We start from the raw sequence: 18,261 nt of genomic DNA, 5'->3' as shown, positions 1-18,261 counted from the left end.
CTACATAAAATTTCTTGTACCATAATATGTTCAAAAATAAATGCTAAAATTCCATTATAATACAAAAAACAAATATCTAAATATAAGTAAATAAATAACTGAATTAAAAATTAAAAGGAAAGATTTTTCCCCCTGGAAGTTTGGGCCAAAACTGTGGGTGCGTATTATACACAGGAGCGCATTATACATGGCGAAATACAGTATTCCCCTCATGCCTTCTGTTGCTGGAGCTCATGCCATGGGCCGCTGCCCTTTGGAAACGAGTCCACGATTTCTCTTGCCAGTAACCTCCCAAGTTCTCACCATGTGAAGCTTATTAGCAAGGCCGGGTTTTCTCTGGGCAGAGTCCTGGACCAGGACTCTGGGTCTCCTTACAGCCGGGTGACATACCCCGTCAGAGTGGGCCATCGTAGCATCTGCACCGTGGGCTCTGTGGTCAGTTACTCACATCCTGACGTGAGTTTTTACACGGCCGACGAATGCGCACACATCCGCTTCAGTACTGGTCAGCCGCCCTGCAGACGGTGCGCCGCTCTCTGCGCCTGCTCCTGCTCTCTGGGGACAGGCCCTGGCCACGGCGGGAGCGGGCCGTCTTTCCAGTTTCTGCCAGTTGGTACTGGAAGTAGGGTCCTGGGCTGATCTGTGTTTCTCTGACTGTATCTGTCTAGAGTACACCCACCCCTTATATTTCTTCTTTTGTGTGTTGCCTGTTCATTTCTTGACTTATTTTTCTGTTGGGAGACTTTCTGTTGATTAGTTTTTTTTATAATAGTTTTGGTAAGATTTTCATTTACCCTACAATTCGCTCTTTTAAAGTATTTAATTCAGTGGCTTTAGTAGATTCAGAATTGTGTAACTATCACCATATCTAATTTCAGAACAGTTTCATCACCCCGAAAGAAACCCACCAAAACCCACCACCGTTAGCCGTTGCTCAGTTACCTCTGTCTCCGCCAGCCCTGGACAGCCACTTTCTATCTTACGGATTTGCCTCTTCTGGGCGTCTCACATAAATGGAACCGTGCAACCTGTCTTTTGGGACTGACTTTTTTTCACTTAGCATATTATTTGCAAAGTTCATTCATGATGTAGCAGGTATCAGCACTTTTTTATTGTCAAATAGTATTCCATTGTATGAAGATAGCACATTTTATTTATCCATTCATCAGTTCATGGATATTTAGGTTGTTTCTACCTTTTGACTATTATGAATAATGTTCCTGTGAACATTTGTCTGCAAGCTTTGGTGTGGACATACTTTGTTGATTATTTATTTTTAAAGATTTTATTTATTTATTTTTAGAGAGAGGGGAAGAGAGGGAGAGAAACATCAATGTGTGGTTGTCTCTCGCACGCCCCCTACTGGGGACCTGGCCTGCAACCCAGGCATGTGCCCCGACTGGAAATTGAACCAGTGACTCTTTGATTTGAAGCCTATGCTCAATCCTCTGAGCTACACCAGCTAGGGCTAATTTTAAGAGCCTTCTTTGTATCAGGACTATTAACCCTTACTTACCATTTGGGTTGTGAATATTTCCTCCGAGTTTGTATATTTATTTGGGACGTTGAGAAGATAAGGGTAATAGGAACGAAACAGAAATTGAGATTTCTGACCAATCTTTCATACTCCTAAGAATTAAGTTTGTGTACCCTCCCTTCCCCACTGCGGCCTACTAATCCACCCCTTGGGGCCGGCCTGCATGTCTTACAGAGCAGTCTTGGCATGGCAAGAGTTGTCTCTGTCTGTCTGTCTGTGCCCCACCTCTGCCTCTTCAGGCTGCCTGCCTTAGAACCAGGAACCAGGCAGCAGTGGGGGTGGTTTCTAAGTTTCTCGCTAAGCTACGCTACGCACGCAAGCGGCTGGCTGAAAAGCCGCCAGGGTTGCAAGTCCTCCTTGAGAAGGCTCTCAGCAGCTTTGTGGATTCATTCTCGCTGCTGATGGAGGGGATTTGAGGGGCAGGAGGTTGATAGCACTGTTTCTTCAAGGAGAGCGGAGCTCAAGGCTCTCCTAATCCCAGGGCTGCTGTCCAAAAACGGTCTTCTAGAGCAGCCCCTTAGGCCTGGACTTGAGGAGCCCGACGGTTTAAAAAAGTCAATGGATCCCTGGCTGGTGTGGCTCAGTGGATTGAGCGCCGGCCTGCAAACCATAGGTTCGCCGTTCAATTCCCACTCAGGGCACGTGCCTGGGTTGCGGGCCAGGTCCCCAGTAGGAGGTGTGCAAGAGGCAACCACACACTGATGTTTCTCTCCCTCTCTTTCTTCCTCCCTTCCCCTCTCTAAAAATAAATAAATAAAATATATTTTTTAAAAAAGGTAAGTCAACAGAAATCGAGACATTGAGTCTTGATCACTCTTTATCTGCACTGAACGGAGGTTTTTGAGGTCCCCCAAAATACTCCTCTAAAATATCCTCTTGCTCATTTTCTTTTTCCCAGTCAAGTTTTACAAAATACTAACTTCAGTTTAATTCTGTTTGGAATAGTAAGTACACAATTCTGTGTTGGCTTATGAAGGTAATATATATTCACATAGAGTTCATAGTTGATGTTCATGTTCATACTTGGAAATCTTAATGTTTTCGATATTGGGAAAGTTTCAAATGAAAAAATATCCGCTGAATGCCAGGTAAATATCTCATTTTTATTGTCACTCACATGGTATCTGTCATACTTCAAAGGCATGCATTTGTAACCTGGCAGTCTTATTAATGAAATCATTTCCTCAACATTTATTAAACCTATTTATTAAACACTAGAAGGGACCTCAGAAGTCACTAATCTCCATGAACAAACAAATCCAGGCAAAGTCACGTGAAAGGCACATGCCACACTGAAGTCAAACTGTATCCACCTGCACACGATCGGTATTCAGCCGACTTTTTCCTTCTGGCTTGGACTGTGGATCTTAACTAGCATCACGCGACCACTGAGTCTGCTTTTGGAGTTGTGTGTTCAGTCTTATTTCTCATGTCTCCTTCAAAATTGTGTTCCTGGAAGTAGAAGGTGGCTTTTGCCCCCAAGTATGGAGCGCCTCTGCCTCGTACCCTGGTTACTGTTGAATGGAGTGAGCAGTGTAGTTTGTATGGGTTTTTCTGGTATTTTTTTCAGGTTGAAACTTCATCTTTGATGGGTGCCTGGATGATTGATGAGATTTTTACATCTGTTTTTTATTTTATTATTTAAAAAATTTTTATTGATTGATTTAGAGAGAGACGGACAGGCAGACAGACGTCAGTTTGTTGTTCCACGTACTGATGCGTTCACAGGTTGCTTCCGGTATGTGCCCTGACTGGAAATTGAACCCACAACTTTGGCTTACGTCCATTTTTATTTTTTATTTTTTTAAGATTTTATTCTTTTTAGAGAGAAGGAACGGGAGAGAGGGAGAGAAACATCAGTGTGTGAGAGAAACATCGTCTGCCTCTCACACGCCCCCAACTGAGGACCTGGCCTGCAACCCAGCCATGTGTCCTGACTGGGAATTGAACCGGTGACCTTTCAGTTCGCAGGCTGGGGTGCAATCCACTGAGCCACACCAGCCAGGGAGGCTTACATCCATTTTTAGAAGATAGGCGAGGATTAGAGCATTAGGCTCCCCCTTTCTTTGCTAACTTACTCATAGTGCTTGTGTGGGTAAGTAGGTAATAATAGTGGTGGCCAGTAGCAACTTTTTGATGTGGAAACTTTTATTAGCATCCCCATTTTACAGAAAGGAAATTAAGGTGCCAGGATGCAAGTACTCTTGCCTGAGGTACTTAAGCAGCTTGGCTCCATTCCAAGACAGAAGTTTCAACTGGGCCCAGGCAGCCAGAAAAGCCCCTGAAGTTCCGCAGGCTGTGTGTGAGACTCCCTGGGGATCCTTCAGCTTCGTCCGTGTCGGAGGGCTCCTGTCTGTCTGAAAGACGCCGCCAGCTGCTCTTCTAGGGGATTTTCCGTTTTGTCCCCTTAAGGAATTTTTGCTCATAAAGTTTTCCCGAGTGACACATTCTTCGTGGAAATTACCACAATTTTCCATTTCCCTTATGAGTTTCTTTTTCCTGTTGAGAAGATTTTAGTCACCAAGTCTTGTAGAAAATGTCTTAAAGGTTTTATGGTATATAGACAGAGGAGCTGTGACTTTGTGGGTGTTTTCTTTCTCTCTTCTTTCCTCCTCCCTTTTATTTCTCAGTTTTAATTTTAATTTTTTGAAAGATTTTTTTAATTTTTTATTTTCAGAGAGAGGAGAAGGGAGGGAGGGAGGAAGAGAGGGAGAGAAACATCAATGCGTGGTTGCCTCTTGCACGCCCCCTGCTGGGGACTTGGCCTGCAACCCAGGCATGTGCCCTGGCAGGCCGGCGCTCAATCCACTGAGGCACACCGGCCAGGGCAGTTTTAATTTTTAATAGATAACATTTACAAATGGTGAAACAAAAAACACAGAAAGGGTATACAGTGAAAAGTGTAAGTCCTCTCCCCCTCCCCCTCCTCTGGGAGGTCCCCTTACCAGTGTCTTGTACATTCCTCCAGAAATGTGGATGTTTCCCTTTAAATGTGAGCAAGAGGTAGGAATTGCCAGCCTGGGTTTATGGTTTTGAACAAACAGCATAGCCCAGCTTCCCTTAGGAAGAGTCAGGAACTCGGTGTTAAGGGACTTTGAGCCACTCCAAGAAGAGGTACTTGAAGCTTTCAGAGGGTGTTATAATGTTTGATAGGAGGGCCGCTCTCACAGGCCACTCAGAAAGACCCATGTGTGTTGGGTTCTGGGCACCAGCAAAACCCTCCCAAGGCCAGCGGGGGGTGATGTTGTCCCATTTTTCACATCTGAGGGTCCAGCGCCTTGGGACGTCCTAACTGGTTTTTCTGCTTCTGAGCTCCCCTTTTCAGTCCGTTTTCCACCCACATGCACCTAGAGTGGCCTTCAGAAGTGTGAGCCTAACCACAGCCCTCTCCCGCTTACACCCCCGGCGAGGTTCCCGACCACTGAGGATGAAGGGACATCATGCCCTGGTGTGGCAGGCCTGGCCCTGCGTGCCTGTTCCTCCAGCTGCACTCCTTCTCCACTCGCTTGTTATCTTGCGACACTGAGGCGTGCTGTCCCCCTCCGTCCTGCCCCCATGCATGCACCCACACCACCTTCCTGAGTGCTAAGCTGTGCAGAGGAGCCACCTGCATTTCTGGCAAATCAGGAACTCTGAGCAGCTGGAAGCCAAATGGTGTTCCCTTTCACCTGCTTCAGGTTACACAAGGCCCCTGGACGGGAGATGGCTGTGTCGTGTCCAGGCCCGCAGCAGGGCGCAGTGTGTTCTGTGGGACAGGACTGTTGTTTGTGCAGATCGGTGTCTCCTCGTGGTTGTTCCCTGGCTCGTGCTCCCCTCGATGTGGCAGTTTGGAAACTGCCTGCAGTTGAGTGCTTGCTAATAACCCGGGTAATAAATATTTCATGTTAGACAAGTGCCCGTTTGACTCTGAGGCAGACCGGGGCTCTCCGGACCCACTTAGAGCTCTGGGCAGGCGCTCCAGTCCTCACCCGGGAGCACCCTGGGGGTTTAACTGAACAGTTGTTCAATATAAAGTGCTTCTCCGACAGGGAAAATCGCTCAGAATGCTTCTTGCCCACTGCCCCTCCCTTCACGCTCTCCCTCTCAGAATGTTAATTGGGCTCTGGGATTTTTCCAGATTGCATTTAGAAGGAATAATGGGTTATGATTACAACTTCTTAACAAGGTCAAGTCACCAAATAGTTATTGAGTGCGTGCGAGGTGCCTAGCATAAAAGGGTATGTAGAAGCTGTCTGGCCCTGGCTGGTGTGGCTCAGTGGACTGAATGCCGGCCTGCGAACCAAGAGGTTGCTGGTTTAATTCCCGGTCAGGGCACATGCCTGGGTTGTGGGCCAGGTCCCCAGATGGGGACATGCGAGAGGCAACCAATCAGTGTATCTCTTGCACATTGATGTTTCTCTCCCTCTTTCTCCCTCCCTCCCCCCTCTCTAAAAATAAATAAAATCTTAAAAAAGAAAGAAAGAAAGAAACTGTCTGATACGGTCTTTGGCCTGAAGGGGGGGAACCACTATAATCTGTATCTTTGCTTCCTGGAAACAAGTTTGTTGAGTTCACCATGTGCCAGGCAGGGTATGGGCCCTTCGCTCATGTTATCTAATTTAATCCTGATACAGATGTGGGAGGTAGTCCCATTGGCCCCATTTTGCCAGAGGAGAAGCTTTTTTCATTTTGTTTTTTAAATTTTTATAAGAATTTATTTGAGCCGAACTAATGACATGTCCCAGGGAGCAAGCTCTCAAATGCTCCCTGAGAGGAGAAGCTTGCTGGGGACCGCCTGCTAGCACAGTAGGTGGCAGAATTCGGACTCAGGTCCCCCCTGGCCTGTTGTCAGAGGTTCTGCTGCCTCCATGGTACCGAACAGCCTCTCGAATCCCCACATCTCGGAAGCAGCAGTGTGGAAGTTGGTGCCCAGAGCAGCCATGTTCTTAGCTTTAAGTGATCAGACTGTGCCATGCCTGGCACTGTGTTGCTTGGCATGTTGAAAGGACTCCATAAATGCCATTTCATTGTTTTCAGGGGGGCATCTGGGGTTCAGGTTTTGTTGACCTGAGCAGAGTAGGTTTTATGACCCAAGGAGAACCCTTTCTTTGTCAGCAGTGTGTTTATGGACATTCGGGAACCGAAGGACCAATGAGGTGGGCAGCCCTCCCCCCGCCAGACCCCACTCCGCCAGCCTTTGCGACTCATTCACCTCCGTGGGAATCTGAGGCCTGTGCCTCCCACAGCCCTGGTGACAGTGGCTGTGAGCATGGTTGGAAACGGCCTGTCTTTGTATGGATTGAATGTGGCACCTGTACTCACTTCTTTCTTATTAAAAACTTAGTCAAATTTTCAAAAATGTCCCCCTATAAAAGTGTATGAAATGTACACATTTAGGTTAAATCATCCAAGTACCTGTATATCCAAGTAAGGAAACAGAGCATTCCTGGCATTCTGATTCTGGCTGCCCTTCCTTCCATCCAGAGAAAACCGTTAACCTGATTTTTTTTGTTAATCATTCCTTTCTAGTTTCCCCATCTGTATCAGCTCTCTCTTGCTATAAGCAAACCACCTCAAAACTTAGTGGCTTAAACCATCAGCACTTTATTATGTCTCCCAATTTTGTGGGTTAACTGGGCAGGCTTTTTGCTCCATGAGGGGTCGAGGTCACTTATGTGACAGCGCTCAGCTGGTAGGCGGGCTGCACGGTCCCTGAAAGCATCGTCTCATTCCGGCGCCAGGTGCTGTCAGCAGGAGCACCTTAGCTCTTCTTCACGAGCCTCTGCACATTGGTGTCCCTTCTCCAACCGGGGGCCTGGTCATTCCCACAGCAGGGCAGCCGGATTCCAAGACAGCAAAGCAGAGTCTTCCAGACCTCTAACAGGCCAGGCCTGGAACTGGCACAGTCACTGCGTCCTGTTGGTCAGAGTCATCACAGGGCCACTCGGATTCTGTTGGAAGCCCAGAGCCTGTGCCATCAGCACTGACAGGGACGGAGGTGTTGCTGGCGGCCGGCTTCGGGGACTGGGGCCCACAGCCTGCAGGTCTAAATTGCTTAGCCCGGCCTGTTTGAGTCATCCCACTGCAGGGGCCCCAGGTCTGTCATTTTCATTCCCAAATGAATGCCTTGTGAGGCAGGCCCAGGCTGTGTGTCTGGCCAGGCTGTCTCCCTCGGAGAGCGCTCGGCTCTGACCCTGAGGTCTGTCCTGCTAATCAAGGAGAACGACCGAGCAGCTGGCGTCGTCTGGGGAAGGTGCCCGGCTGTGGCCAGGAGTCTGTAGGAAGGTCATGCCTGGCTCGTGTGCCGGTCTGGGGACTCTGATTTCCCGCATCTGACACGAGGACTCTGGGTTCAGTCGGCTGTGTGGTCTTGTTCTGTTTGTGTTTGCTGTAGTTCTAAGCTTTTCGGGTCTCTCTCGGAAGTAGCTTTAACTGAGGCCCACAGTTGTTGCCCTTCAAGCAAGATGAAGTAAGGAGGGAAGGACCCCACACTTCTGCCTAAGTGGAGGGCTGGTGGGAACAGCACTTCGGTCATGAGAAGCTGGCTGTCAGTCTCATTAGGGTGTTTCACGTGCCCTCAGTGACCCCTCGTCGTGTGCACTCAGGACGGGCAGCTCCCTGCCCGTGGTGCCACGTGCCCCACGGTGCAGCCCAGGCGGCGTGCGGTTTTCCTGGACCCCACCCTCCAAGCATGGCCAGATCCGGGTGGGTTCCTGTCACTGTAGACTTCAAACAGGAGACAGTTGGAGTCTCCTTTGCTGTGACCGTTCTAGCGCGTTCCGCATCGCTTTGGAGGTGAGGCACCGCTGAGTTCTAGCTCTGAGGAGAGGACCAAGTCTCCTGGGGGAGGAGGGCTGTGTGGGCGTTTCAGCCTGGGGGCTGATGAGGGCTGGAAGGCGTCCTGGGGGCCTCTGAGCTCCACCGGCCGGGCGCACGTGCAGTTCCTGAGTCCGGTGACACTGGCAGCAGTTCGGTAGGTGACACCATTTAGAACTTCGCAAGTCCCTCCACTCTGCTGTGCTCACGCGCCCTTTGGGGCTGCTCACAGGACCGCACTCCTGAGCGTATGCAGAGTGCTGCTCGACTATTTATAGGCTCGGCCTTCATTTTTTTATTTTTTTCCTTCCTTTTTTGGCCCCCTCCTTCCCCTTGGCTTCTTCCTCCTTCCCTTTATCCTCTACCCGTTTTTTTTTCTCTGCCCCTTTTCTTTAGGTTTTTGCCAGAACAGATGCTCTGGGGAGCATTTCTCTGCTGGAACAGCTTCTCAGGCTGCCTCAGAGGGATTCAGAGGCCTCCAGTTTTCTCCGAGACGCCCACATTTGGGGAGTGGCCAGTTGTAGGCGGGCATCTCACATCGGAAGAGTGTGGTTAGCATTGGGTGGCAAACATTACTCATGGCACCAGCTGCTGTCCTCTGTGTGGGGGCGGGCAGGGGACTGGAAGTGCTGGGCCACCATCCACCCTCTCCCAGGGACCTTTACCAGCCTTCCTCCAAGGCCTCTGAAAATGAGACCCCCCCTACTCCACCCCCGCCCATCTCCACAGTGTGTCCAGTCCCAGGAGAGCTGAGTTTTGCTGCCCTTCCCTGGAAGCTTTGAGGGGTGTGGCAGCAGGAAGGCTTGTCCCAGTCTTGGCCCCAGGCAAGGCCAGTTAATCACCTGACCTTTCACCCTGTGGGGCCAGGGGTCTTTTCTCATGTTCATCTTGCCAGCAAGTCAGATGCTTTCTGGATCCAGGGTTCTGCTTTCAGCAGGCTCCAGCTAATGGGCTGGAAACACTGTACCTCGGGGGGCTCAGCCGGTGCTCCCTGCTTGTCTCCGAGTCCAGACTTCCTCCCTGCTCAGTTTGTGGTTTGGCTCCTGGTGAAGGTGAGGGAGCCAGGCCCTCTGGCGGGAGGGAAGGGTTTCCACCTGGCTCGCAAGGACTTGTTCGGAAGTTGATTGAGCTTTGGGCCCTGGTGGGCCTGCTGGTTCCTCCCTTTCTGCACTTGGGAGGGATTTCACCTGGGGCTGCTGAGGACATAGAGGGTGACTGGTGATGGGAACTTGGGCCACCCACGCACACACCTGCTTGCTGTGTGGCTTTTTCCACAGCAGAGAGAAGGCACCTCTGGGCATGATTTGGCCCAGGCCTCTCCTTGCTACCTGCCTTCGGTTCCCTTGGTGCCTTGCCTGGTGTGTGCTCCCTTCAGATCCCAGGCCTACCTGGGTGTTTAACCCATGGACTGAGCATTGGTTCTTCTCCATGTTCTTCAAGAACCTTTCTCTTTTAGCTTCTCCCTCCTCAGGAGCAGAACAGCCGGAATTCTGTTTTGCAGTCCCTCAGGTCACAAATGGGAACTTGCTTTCTCCAGAGATTAAAGCTCTGGGGAAGGGTGTCCTGTGTCAGTGGCGGCCTTTGCTCCGGGGCACCGAGGTATGGTGGCCTGGTTTGGCTCAGGAGCCGGTTCTTCTGCCACCTTGGACCTTATCTCCTGACTCTGGGGCTGGCTTCTGGCTCTCCCTTCCCTCACTTAGGAGCTCTAGCCCCAGGCAGTTAAGAAACCACAAGAAATCCAAGAAGCTGAGCCTTTGTCTGTGAGCTTGTGGGAGCGGCTGGGACCAAAGGGAAAGGGTGTTCCTGGGTCCCCAGCAGCAGCAGCTCTGAGCCTACCGCTTGGAGGCTGGCCCCCGTGACACGGGGCCTGCTGCCACTGCCGTGTCCCCCCTTACTCGATGGAAACCTGCCTACCCGTCAGGTGACTTCCCCTAGCCCAGGAGATACAGCGTCCTACTTTTGAAAAGTTTCCAGACGTCACAGATGGGGTGGGCTGGCTTTGCATCCTTCCAAGCTGATCTGTGCTGGTTAAGCCACGTGTGGAGGGCTGGGGCGTGGCTTCCACTGCGACTCATCACAGCCAGACAACCGTACATGGTCACTTCGGCTCTGGGGCTGCAGCGGGGTGACTCACCCCCAAGAGGCCGATGTAGCAGGGGAGCGGTCTGAGCCAGTGAAAGGCTGCTGCAGCCTGAGGGCTGGGAGCCCCAAAGTGTTACTGTCACCTGCCCAGAAACAGCCTGGGGCGGCCCTGAGCAGGCCAGCCTCAGAGAAGAGGGTCCAGAAGCACTGGAAGAGAAGTCACCACCACTTCGCAGATTCTGAGCCAGGATGTGACAGCCTGGCCCTGTTGGATCTTTGTAATGAGGTCCCAGAAGTGGGTATTGACTTTTAGTTTGAAATTGGTTTGTTCTTGAAAGGAGGACGTGATCTTAAGACTGACTGGTGTGACGTTGCGGGGGCTGGGGAGGAGAGCAATTTTAGACACTTATTTAGTCATGGCTCGTGCAGTTCAGAATGGCTCGGCACCAGGCCATGGAATTTTCTGCGCACTTTTACTTGAGACAGTTGTGAGATTTCCAGGCATTAAGGGAGGGCTTTGACAGAAACTGCGGCCGGGCCTCAGCTCTTGGGGTCAGGGTCAGAGTTCATTCTTTCTCCAGGGACAGCCTGGGGGGTTTCTGGAGACAGAGGACTCCCCACCTTGATGTAGTTCCCTGAGCCCAAGAATGAATGAACGAGAGACAGGTGGGCCCCGAGGGAACTTGCACAGAGAGCGCCCTGTGGCTCAGCAGGAAAGTGTCCAGTTCCTGACACTGGGTGATGACACGTCTGCGGCCAGTTCCTGACACTGGGCGATGACACGTCTGCCTTCCTAGACACGTATTTCACCTCCTGTGACAGAAAGGGAAAACGGAAAAGGTTTCCTAGAGCCAAGTGTATCCAATTGAAAGATCTGTCCTTTATTCTAAGATTATGTCGTAGATTCTTTTTGTAAAAAACGTTAAACTGCCATTTTTTTGAAATGCTGGCAGTAATCAGTGTTTTGTGTTTGTCTTTCGATTTTTTTAACGTCATTACCTGGCAAGTCACAAAGGTGGCTGTTTCTTGTTGGCCGCCGATGCTTTTCGGGTTTCGGACCTTTTCTAGTCAGTACACCCAGGAATCCAGGAGCTGCTGGCCGATCTTGGCTTGCAGAGAGCGTCTGGGGGTGTTCATCCTCCCTTGACGTGTTTAAATTCTCCCCATCTCCTCACACTTCTCACCTGGGAGCTTTGGGGCTGCGTGCCGAGGCTGCTCGGCGCCCCTCCCGCATGCTAACACGAAGGCCCTTGGCTCTCCACAGCCATGGATTTTCCCCAGCACAGCCAGCACGTCTTGGAGCAGCTGAACCAGCAGCGGCAGCTGGGGCTTTTGTGTGACTGCACTTTTGTGGTGGACGGTGTCGATTTTAAGGCCCATAAAGCAGTGCTGGCGGCCTGCAGCGAGTACTTCAAGATGCTCTTCGTGGACCAGAAGGATGTGGTGCACCTGGACATCAGTAACGCGGCAGGTACCCCGTTGGGTCTAGGGCCAAGCTTGTTGAGGGCCAGCAGCTCTGACTGGCCCTGGGCCCTGCCAGGCCCTCCTGACACAGTCCTGGCCCTCCGGGGAGCAGCACCTTCCTCCCACACAAGATCCTTGAGTGTGTGGGTACCGAGTTCCTGCCACACTTTGGGGCCTATTTAGGTTGGGAGCGGGTGATGAGGTGGGGAACTGGCAGGAAGGGCTCACCATGAGCCCCAGGCCGAAGAAAACACAGGACAAGCTCGGCAGGAGGGACAGACAGCAGGTGGGCTCTGAGTCCCAAACCCCCCATTCCAGTGCTAATGAAGATGAGGATGGCAGGGGTTGGGACTGGGAAGGGGGGCCAGGTAGGCAGGCCTTGGTCACAGATTCAGGCTCTTGACCCAGAATGGCGTGATATGCTGTGGGAAGGTCCTCTTTTATAGGTGTGGAAACTGAGACCCAGAGAGGTCAGGTGACTGGCCTGGCGGTCAGCGAGAGAGTTTGTGGCAGAGCCCTGACGAAAGCCAGTGCTGACACACTCCGGTTGGAGTGTCCTCTGGTGGTGAAGGGTAGCGGCTGGGTAGAGTGTGTCCAGGGTGGGTGTTCACACCGTCCGTCCTTCACATAGGGCAGGCATTCACACCCTCTGTCCTCCATTTAACTCTGTTCTCTGGGCAGCGTGGGCTTTCCCACCCTCTGTCCCCCACGTAGAGTGAAAATTTACACCCTCCATCTTCTGTGTAGGGCAGGCGGTCACACTCTCTGTCCCCCACGTAGGGCGAGTGTTCACACCTCTCTCTGCTGCATAGGGTGGGCGTCCACGCCCTCTACCCTCCGTGGGTGTGCCTCTGTTTGGAGGCTGTTGTCTGGGCTGAGAGTCCCCCAGGTGCCCACCTCTCTGCCAGCACAGGAGATGGGGAGGCGGTGGCCCGCCACCTTGCTTTTTACCAATCCCTGGATCCTGCTGCCGAGTGGAGCAGCTGGGCAGGCTGCTGGTGCCAGGCCTTGAGGCGAGTCCGTGATGGCTGTCTGTGTCCTTGGCAGGCCTGGGGCAGGTGCTGGAGTTTATGTACACGGCCAAGCTGAGCCTGAGCTCTGAGAACGTGGACGATGTGCTGGCCGTGGCCAGCTTCCTGCACATGCAGGACATCATCACGGCCTGCCACGCCCTCAAGTCACTCACTGAGCCGGCTGCCAGCCCTGGGGACAATACGGAGGCCTTGGCCATGGAAGGTAAGAGTATTGACAGGCTTTCCTGAGCAGGTGGCTTTTGATGGGGGCTCTGCCTCTGACTCTCTGTCACCTCTCTGGGTCTCAGTTTCCTCTTCTGGCCTTGCCTGCGTTGTGGGATGCTGGTAAGGATTAGCCACAGTAAAGCCTGAGAGAGGCCTCTGGTGGGGGGCCCTTTGCCTACCCCTTCCCCTCTACTCACCAGCTTCCCCTTGTGCTTTGCTGCCAAGAACCGGGCGGTAAGCCTGGCTCAAGGCCTTTGCACACTGTCCACTCCTCCTGCACTCTCCTCTCCTGGGCCCTTCCTCTGTCCCCCTCACCATCTCAGAAGAGCCCACTGATGCCTGGTTCCTTGTGATACCCTTTCAGACAACCCTGCCCCTCTCCTTGTAAGCACTGACCTCTAATCAGCATTGATATTTCATGGGAGGGGTTGGTCTTCCCAGCCAGTAGGTGAGCCCCAGGGAAGCAGTAGCCACAACGGTGGTATTCCTGGGCCTGCCGGCAGCCTGGTGCAGACTATGTCCTGTGAACAATTTCTTGAATGAGCAAACCATGAAGCCACTACTTAGATGTACCCCCAGGGTGGATCTGGAAGAGCTAGCGAGTTATGGGCAGCCTCACCCCTCCACGTGGTGGGCACTTGATGGGAAATGGCAGGTCTGCCCTGTTCCATCTCCAGGAGGGGACAGGAGAGCCAAAGACAAGAAGTCTGCTGCCACCGCACTGAGTGAGCTGGACCCTGTGGGAAGCAGTTCATCTGCGGGCTCAGGCAAGGAACCCAAAGAGGAGCGCGGTGGTCAGGCTGAGAGTGCGGCCAGTGGTGAGTTGTGATGCCGAGGCCACCTGTTCCACCATCTCCCTGGGCCCCAGTGCAGGGAGGGGCTTCCTCGGGAGGCTCTTGGGGCTGGGAGGTAAGGCAGTACCCCTTGAGTTCAGGTTACCCAGAAGGGACCCACTGTTCTGGGGTGTCTGTTCCAGGCATATTGGAGGCACAAGCAGCCTGAGTTTGGATGTGCTGGCCCCCACCCCCACTCCCTGAGCCACAGGCACTACCAGGGGCCTGGTCCAGGAGAGCCACCTGGCCCCTGGACAGAGACTCAGTCCAGTGTCCCCACCCCTTCACCCCAGGTGCAGAGCAGACAGAGAAGGCCGATGTCCCCCGGGAGCCACCGCCAGTAGAGCCCAAGCCCGACCCCACCAGTGGCATGGCTGCTGCTGAGGCCGAGGCTGTCTTGTCAGAGAGCTTGGAGCAAGGTACTGCCACCCAGCTGGGTCCCTCACTCACCCATCCCCTCTCATGCATCCCTCCAGGTCCCTCTCCTACCTACAGCTAATCCCACTTTGGCTTTTGGGCCGACATCTTTTCTCATCCTTGAACCTGGACATCAGTGTCTTGGTTGTGCACCCTAGCCGTGCTTCCTGTTAGCACAGAAGTGATGCAGCGCCGGCATTCTGCCCAGTGCTGGGCACCACGGGGAGCCTCGCAGGCCACGGCTCCCCCAGTAGTTGTTGGCTGACAGCGCCCAGGACCCCCGTGCAGTGAAGCCTGCCTGCCTCCATCCTCCGAGCAACAAATGTCCTGGTCAGCCACTCCCCTGCTGCTGCCCCGGCGAGTGCTGGGGCCATTAATTGGCGGTGCCCAGACACAGCCAGGCTCTGCCAGGTGCCCACGCATAAAGAGGGGCGTGTGTGGAGATGGGACAGCCTCAGGCCTGACGTGGCCGGGTGCCAGGTTGTCCTCCTGACATCTGTCTGACTCCTGAGGTCACATTCCCTTTGGAGGCCCCTCTGCGCTCCCCAGTGCCTCAGTGCCTGCTCCCCTCATCGCAGAAATGCAGGTGGAGCCGGCCAGGAAAGGAGAAGAAGAGCAAGAGGAGGAGGACACCGTCTCTGCTGTGGTCAAGGAGGAGGGGCCGCAGCTGGACAAGGGAGATGGCCCTGAGGAGAGCGAGGAGTCAGCCAGCACAGACTCGGGCCAGGAGCTGGGGGTAGAGACCCGGGGCCTGCGCCTGGGCACCTACGGCGACCGAACCGAGTCCAAGGCCTATGGCTCCGTCATCCACAAATGCGAGGTACAGCCACAGGTGGCACTGCCCGGCCTGCCCGGCCCTATCCTCCCAGCCAGCAGCCCCCTCACGCCAGCTTCTCATGCCCTGCAGGACTGTGGGAAAGAGTTCACGCACACAGGGAACTTCAAGCGGCACATCCGCATCCACACCGGCGAGAAGCCCTTCTCATGCCGGGAGTGCAGCAAGGCCTTCTCCGACCCAGCCGCCTGCAAGGCCCACGAGAAGACACACAGGTGTGGTGCCCCGGCCGGCCCCTCGTTCCCGCTGGCCCGGCCCTGGTAGGACCCCAGCGACCCCTCCTCTCCCTTCTGACCACCAGCCCACTGAAGCCATATGGCTGCGAGGAGTGTGGCAAGAGCTACCGGCTCATCAGCCTGCTGAACCTGCACAAGAAGCGGCACTCGGGCGAGGCGCGCTACCGCTGCGAGGACTGCGGCAAGCTCTTCACCACGTCCGGCAACCTCAAGCGGCACCAGCTGGTGCACAGTGGCGAGAAGCCCTACCAGTGCGACTACTGTGGCCGATCCTTCTCCGACCCCACTTCCAAGATGCGCCACCTGGAGACTCACGACACCGACAAGGAGCACAAGTGCCCTCACTGCGACAAGAAGTTCAACCAGGTGTGGGGGCGCCACCCAGTGGTGTCCACGCCCTGCCCACTGACGGGCGAGGGGGGCCCCTGGGCCGAGGGAGCTGCTGCCTCGGGCCGTGGCCCTGGAGAACAGAGGCTTAGTGGGACAAGTGGGTGGCTGAGTAGGGTGTGACCCTCCCCCGGGATGGAGCTCTGCCTAGGAAAGTGGGAAGGCAGGTGAAGTCAGGGTGGGATTCAGACCTGAAGGAGGTAGGATGGGGTGGCTTCCTTGTCACTTCTGGGACCTGAAACCCTCCGTTGGCCTGGAGCAAGGATGAATGGAGTCATCCGCAGGCGCTGGGAGGACCCAGAGTCAGTTGTTCCCTGGCAGAGGGGCTGCTGAGGGGGCCCAAGGCCACGTTGTGTGGGATGGCCCTTCTGACCCCTGCCTGGCACAGGTGGGGAATCTAAAGGCCCACCTGAAGATCCACATCGCGGATGGGCCCCTCAAGTGCCGAGAGTGTGGGAAGCAGTTCACCACCTCAGGTAGGCCAGGCTGCCTAGCTGCCCCACACACTCTGCTCCTCGGGTCCCTCAGGGTGCCCCACGCCAGGCCCTCTGTCGGTTTCCACAGGGAACCTGAAGCGGCACCTTCGGATCCACAGCGGGGAGAAGCCCTACGTGTGCATCCACTGCCAGCGGCAGTTTGCTGACCCCGGCGCCCTGCAGCGGCACGTCCGCATCCACACGGGTGCGGGAGCGAGCCCCGCAGTGGGAACCGGGAGGCTGGGGAGGGCACACGGGAAGGAGAAGTAGGCGCTAACATCTGCTCCTGCCCCGTCCCCAGGCGAGAAGCCGTGCCAGTGCGTGATGTGCGGCAAAGCCTTCACCCAGGCCAGCTCCCTCATCGCCCACGTGCGCCAGCACACTGGGGAGAAGCCCTACGTCTGCGAGCGCTGCGGCAAGAGGTCCTGCCCCTCCTGTCCCACCCAGGCCCAGGGTGCGGCCGGGTCCCCACACTGCATGGTGAAGGGTTCAGAAAACAAACTAAGGCTCAGTTGGGAATGAGCCGACTGCTGTCTGAGCCCAGGTGTAGGTCCAGGGAGCCCCTCCAATGTAGAACAAGAGGCAGGAGGCCCAGCCCAGCTCCCCTGGCCCCAGGCTTGGGCAGTTCAGAGTGAGCCCCTTTCTCTGTGGCCCTGCAGATTCGTCCAGTCCAGCCAGTTGGCCAATCACATTCGCCACCACGACAATATCCGCCCCCACAAGTGCAGCGTGTGCAGCAAGGCCTTTGTGAACGTGGGAGACCTGTCCAAGCACATCATCATCCACACTGGTGAGTGCGTGCCCACCTGCCTGTCTGGGCTGTCTCACGTCCTGCGCTTAGGGGTGCGGGGAAGGGTGGCACCAGCAAATTGCAGCCTTAGTGCTGGCACTTGCAACAGGTGGTTTTGAAGGTAGTTCAAGTCAAATGAGGACTCCATTTTCTTAGAGCTTCCAGAAGGTGCAGGGGCCACTGGAAGCTTCTGTGCAGCTCTGGTGGCTGCCCCAGAGCACTTGCTACTGGAAAAGACAGGGCTTCTGGGGAAGCTGGAGGCCACTGAGGTCCTCCCCCCTCCCCCAATGGCAGGAGAGAACCTTGCCTCCCCCCCCAGGAGAGAAGCCTTACCTGTGTGACAAGTGCGGTCGTGGCTTCAACCGGGTGGACAACCTTCGTTCCCATGTGAAGACTGTGCACCAGGGCAAGGCAGGCATCAAAATCCTGGAGCCAGAGGAGGGTGGTGAGGTCAGCGTAGTCACTGTTGATGACATGGTGACGCTGGCCACCGAGGCACTGGCGGCAACAGCCGTCACTCAGCTCACAGGTGCGGGCCGTGGGCAGCAGAGGGTGGTTACGGGCAGCTTGCCTCTGGGGTGACAGTGAAGGGGCAGGTGTCTCTGGCCTTAGGCCCTGCTGATTCTGCCCACAGTGGTACCAGTGGGGGCTGCTGTGACTGCCGACGAGACTGAAGTTCTTAAAGCCGAGATCAGCAAAGCTGTGAAGCAAGTGCAGGAAGAAGGTGAGAGGGGCTGCCCAGGGTGTGAAAGCTGGTAGAGCCAGGGGTCTTTCCCATCCTGACTGTGGACCCCCACTTCCCACAGACCCCAACACCCATATCCTCTACGCCTGCGACTCTTGTGGGGACAAATTCTTGGATGCCAACAGCCTGGCCCAGCACGTGCGGATCCACACAGCACAGGCACTGGTCATGTTCCAGACAGATGCGGACTTCTACCAGCAGTACGGACCAGGCAGCACGTGGCCGGCCGGGCAGGTGTTGCAGGCTGGGGAACTGGTCTTCCGCCCTCGGGATGGGGCTGATGGCCAACCTGCTCTGGCAGAGACACCCCCCACAGCCCCAGAATGTCCACCGCCTGCCGAGTGAGCAGGCATCCCTCCTCCCGACTGTTTATTTAAGGATGGGTGGCCCCGTTCACTAGAGAGAATAAATTTGATTATTTTCTAA

At 54.4% G+C, this 18,261-nt stretch overlaps 1 protein-coding gene across 3 annotated transcripts in view; it reads left to right on the top strand.

Moving 5' to 3' along the window:
- ZBTB17 (zinc finger and BTB domain containing 17) overlaps nt 1-18,261 on the top strand; it is a 24,021-nt gene extending 5,760 nt beyond the window's left edge. For 2 of the 3 annotated variants that reach the window (XM_053921095.2, XM_053921096.2), the window contains 14 exons: nt 11,679-11,885; nt 12,926-13,114; nt 13,794-13,934; nt 14,243-14,368; nt 14,945-15,186; nt 15,274-15,416; nt 15,503-15,803; nt 16,213-16,300; nt 16,389-16,505; nt 16,602-16,722; nt 16,960-17,090; nt 17,410-17,619; nt 17,725-17,814; nt 17,897-18,261. In XM_053921095.2, coding sequence (XP_053777070.1) covers nt 11,679-11,885; nt 12,926-13,114; nt 13,794-13,934; nt 14,243-14,368; nt 14,945-15,186; nt 15,274-15,416; nt 15,503-15,803; nt 16,213-16,300; nt 16,389-16,505; nt 16,602-16,722; nt 16,960-17,090; nt 17,410-17,619; nt 17,725-17,814; nt 17,897-18,180 — 2,390 coding nt within the window. In that variant the 3' untranslated portion in view covers nt 18,181-18,261. The remainder of the gene's footprint in view (nt 1-11,678; nt 11,886-12,925; nt 13,115-13,793; nt 13,935-14,242; nt 14,369-14,944; nt 15,187-15,273; nt 15,417-15,502; nt 15,804-16,212; nt 16,301-16,388; nt 16,506-16,601; nt 16,723-16,959; nt 17,091-17,409; nt 17,620-17,724; nt 17,815-17,896) is intronic. The other variant, XM_053921097.2, reaches the window with a different exon arrangement.

The sequence above is a fragment of the Desmodus rotundus genome, chromosome 3, assembly GCF_022682495.2.
Source record: "Desmodus rotundus isolate HL8 chromosome 3, HLdesRot8A.1, whole genome shotgun sequence".
In the NCBI taxonomy this organism is placed as follows: domain Eukaryota; kingdom Metazoa; phylum Chordata; class Mammalia; order Chiroptera; family Phyllostomidae; genus Desmodus; species Desmodus rotundus.
Note: the sequence above shows the minus strand (reverse complement) of the source record. Positions and strands in the feature narration are given on the sequence as shown.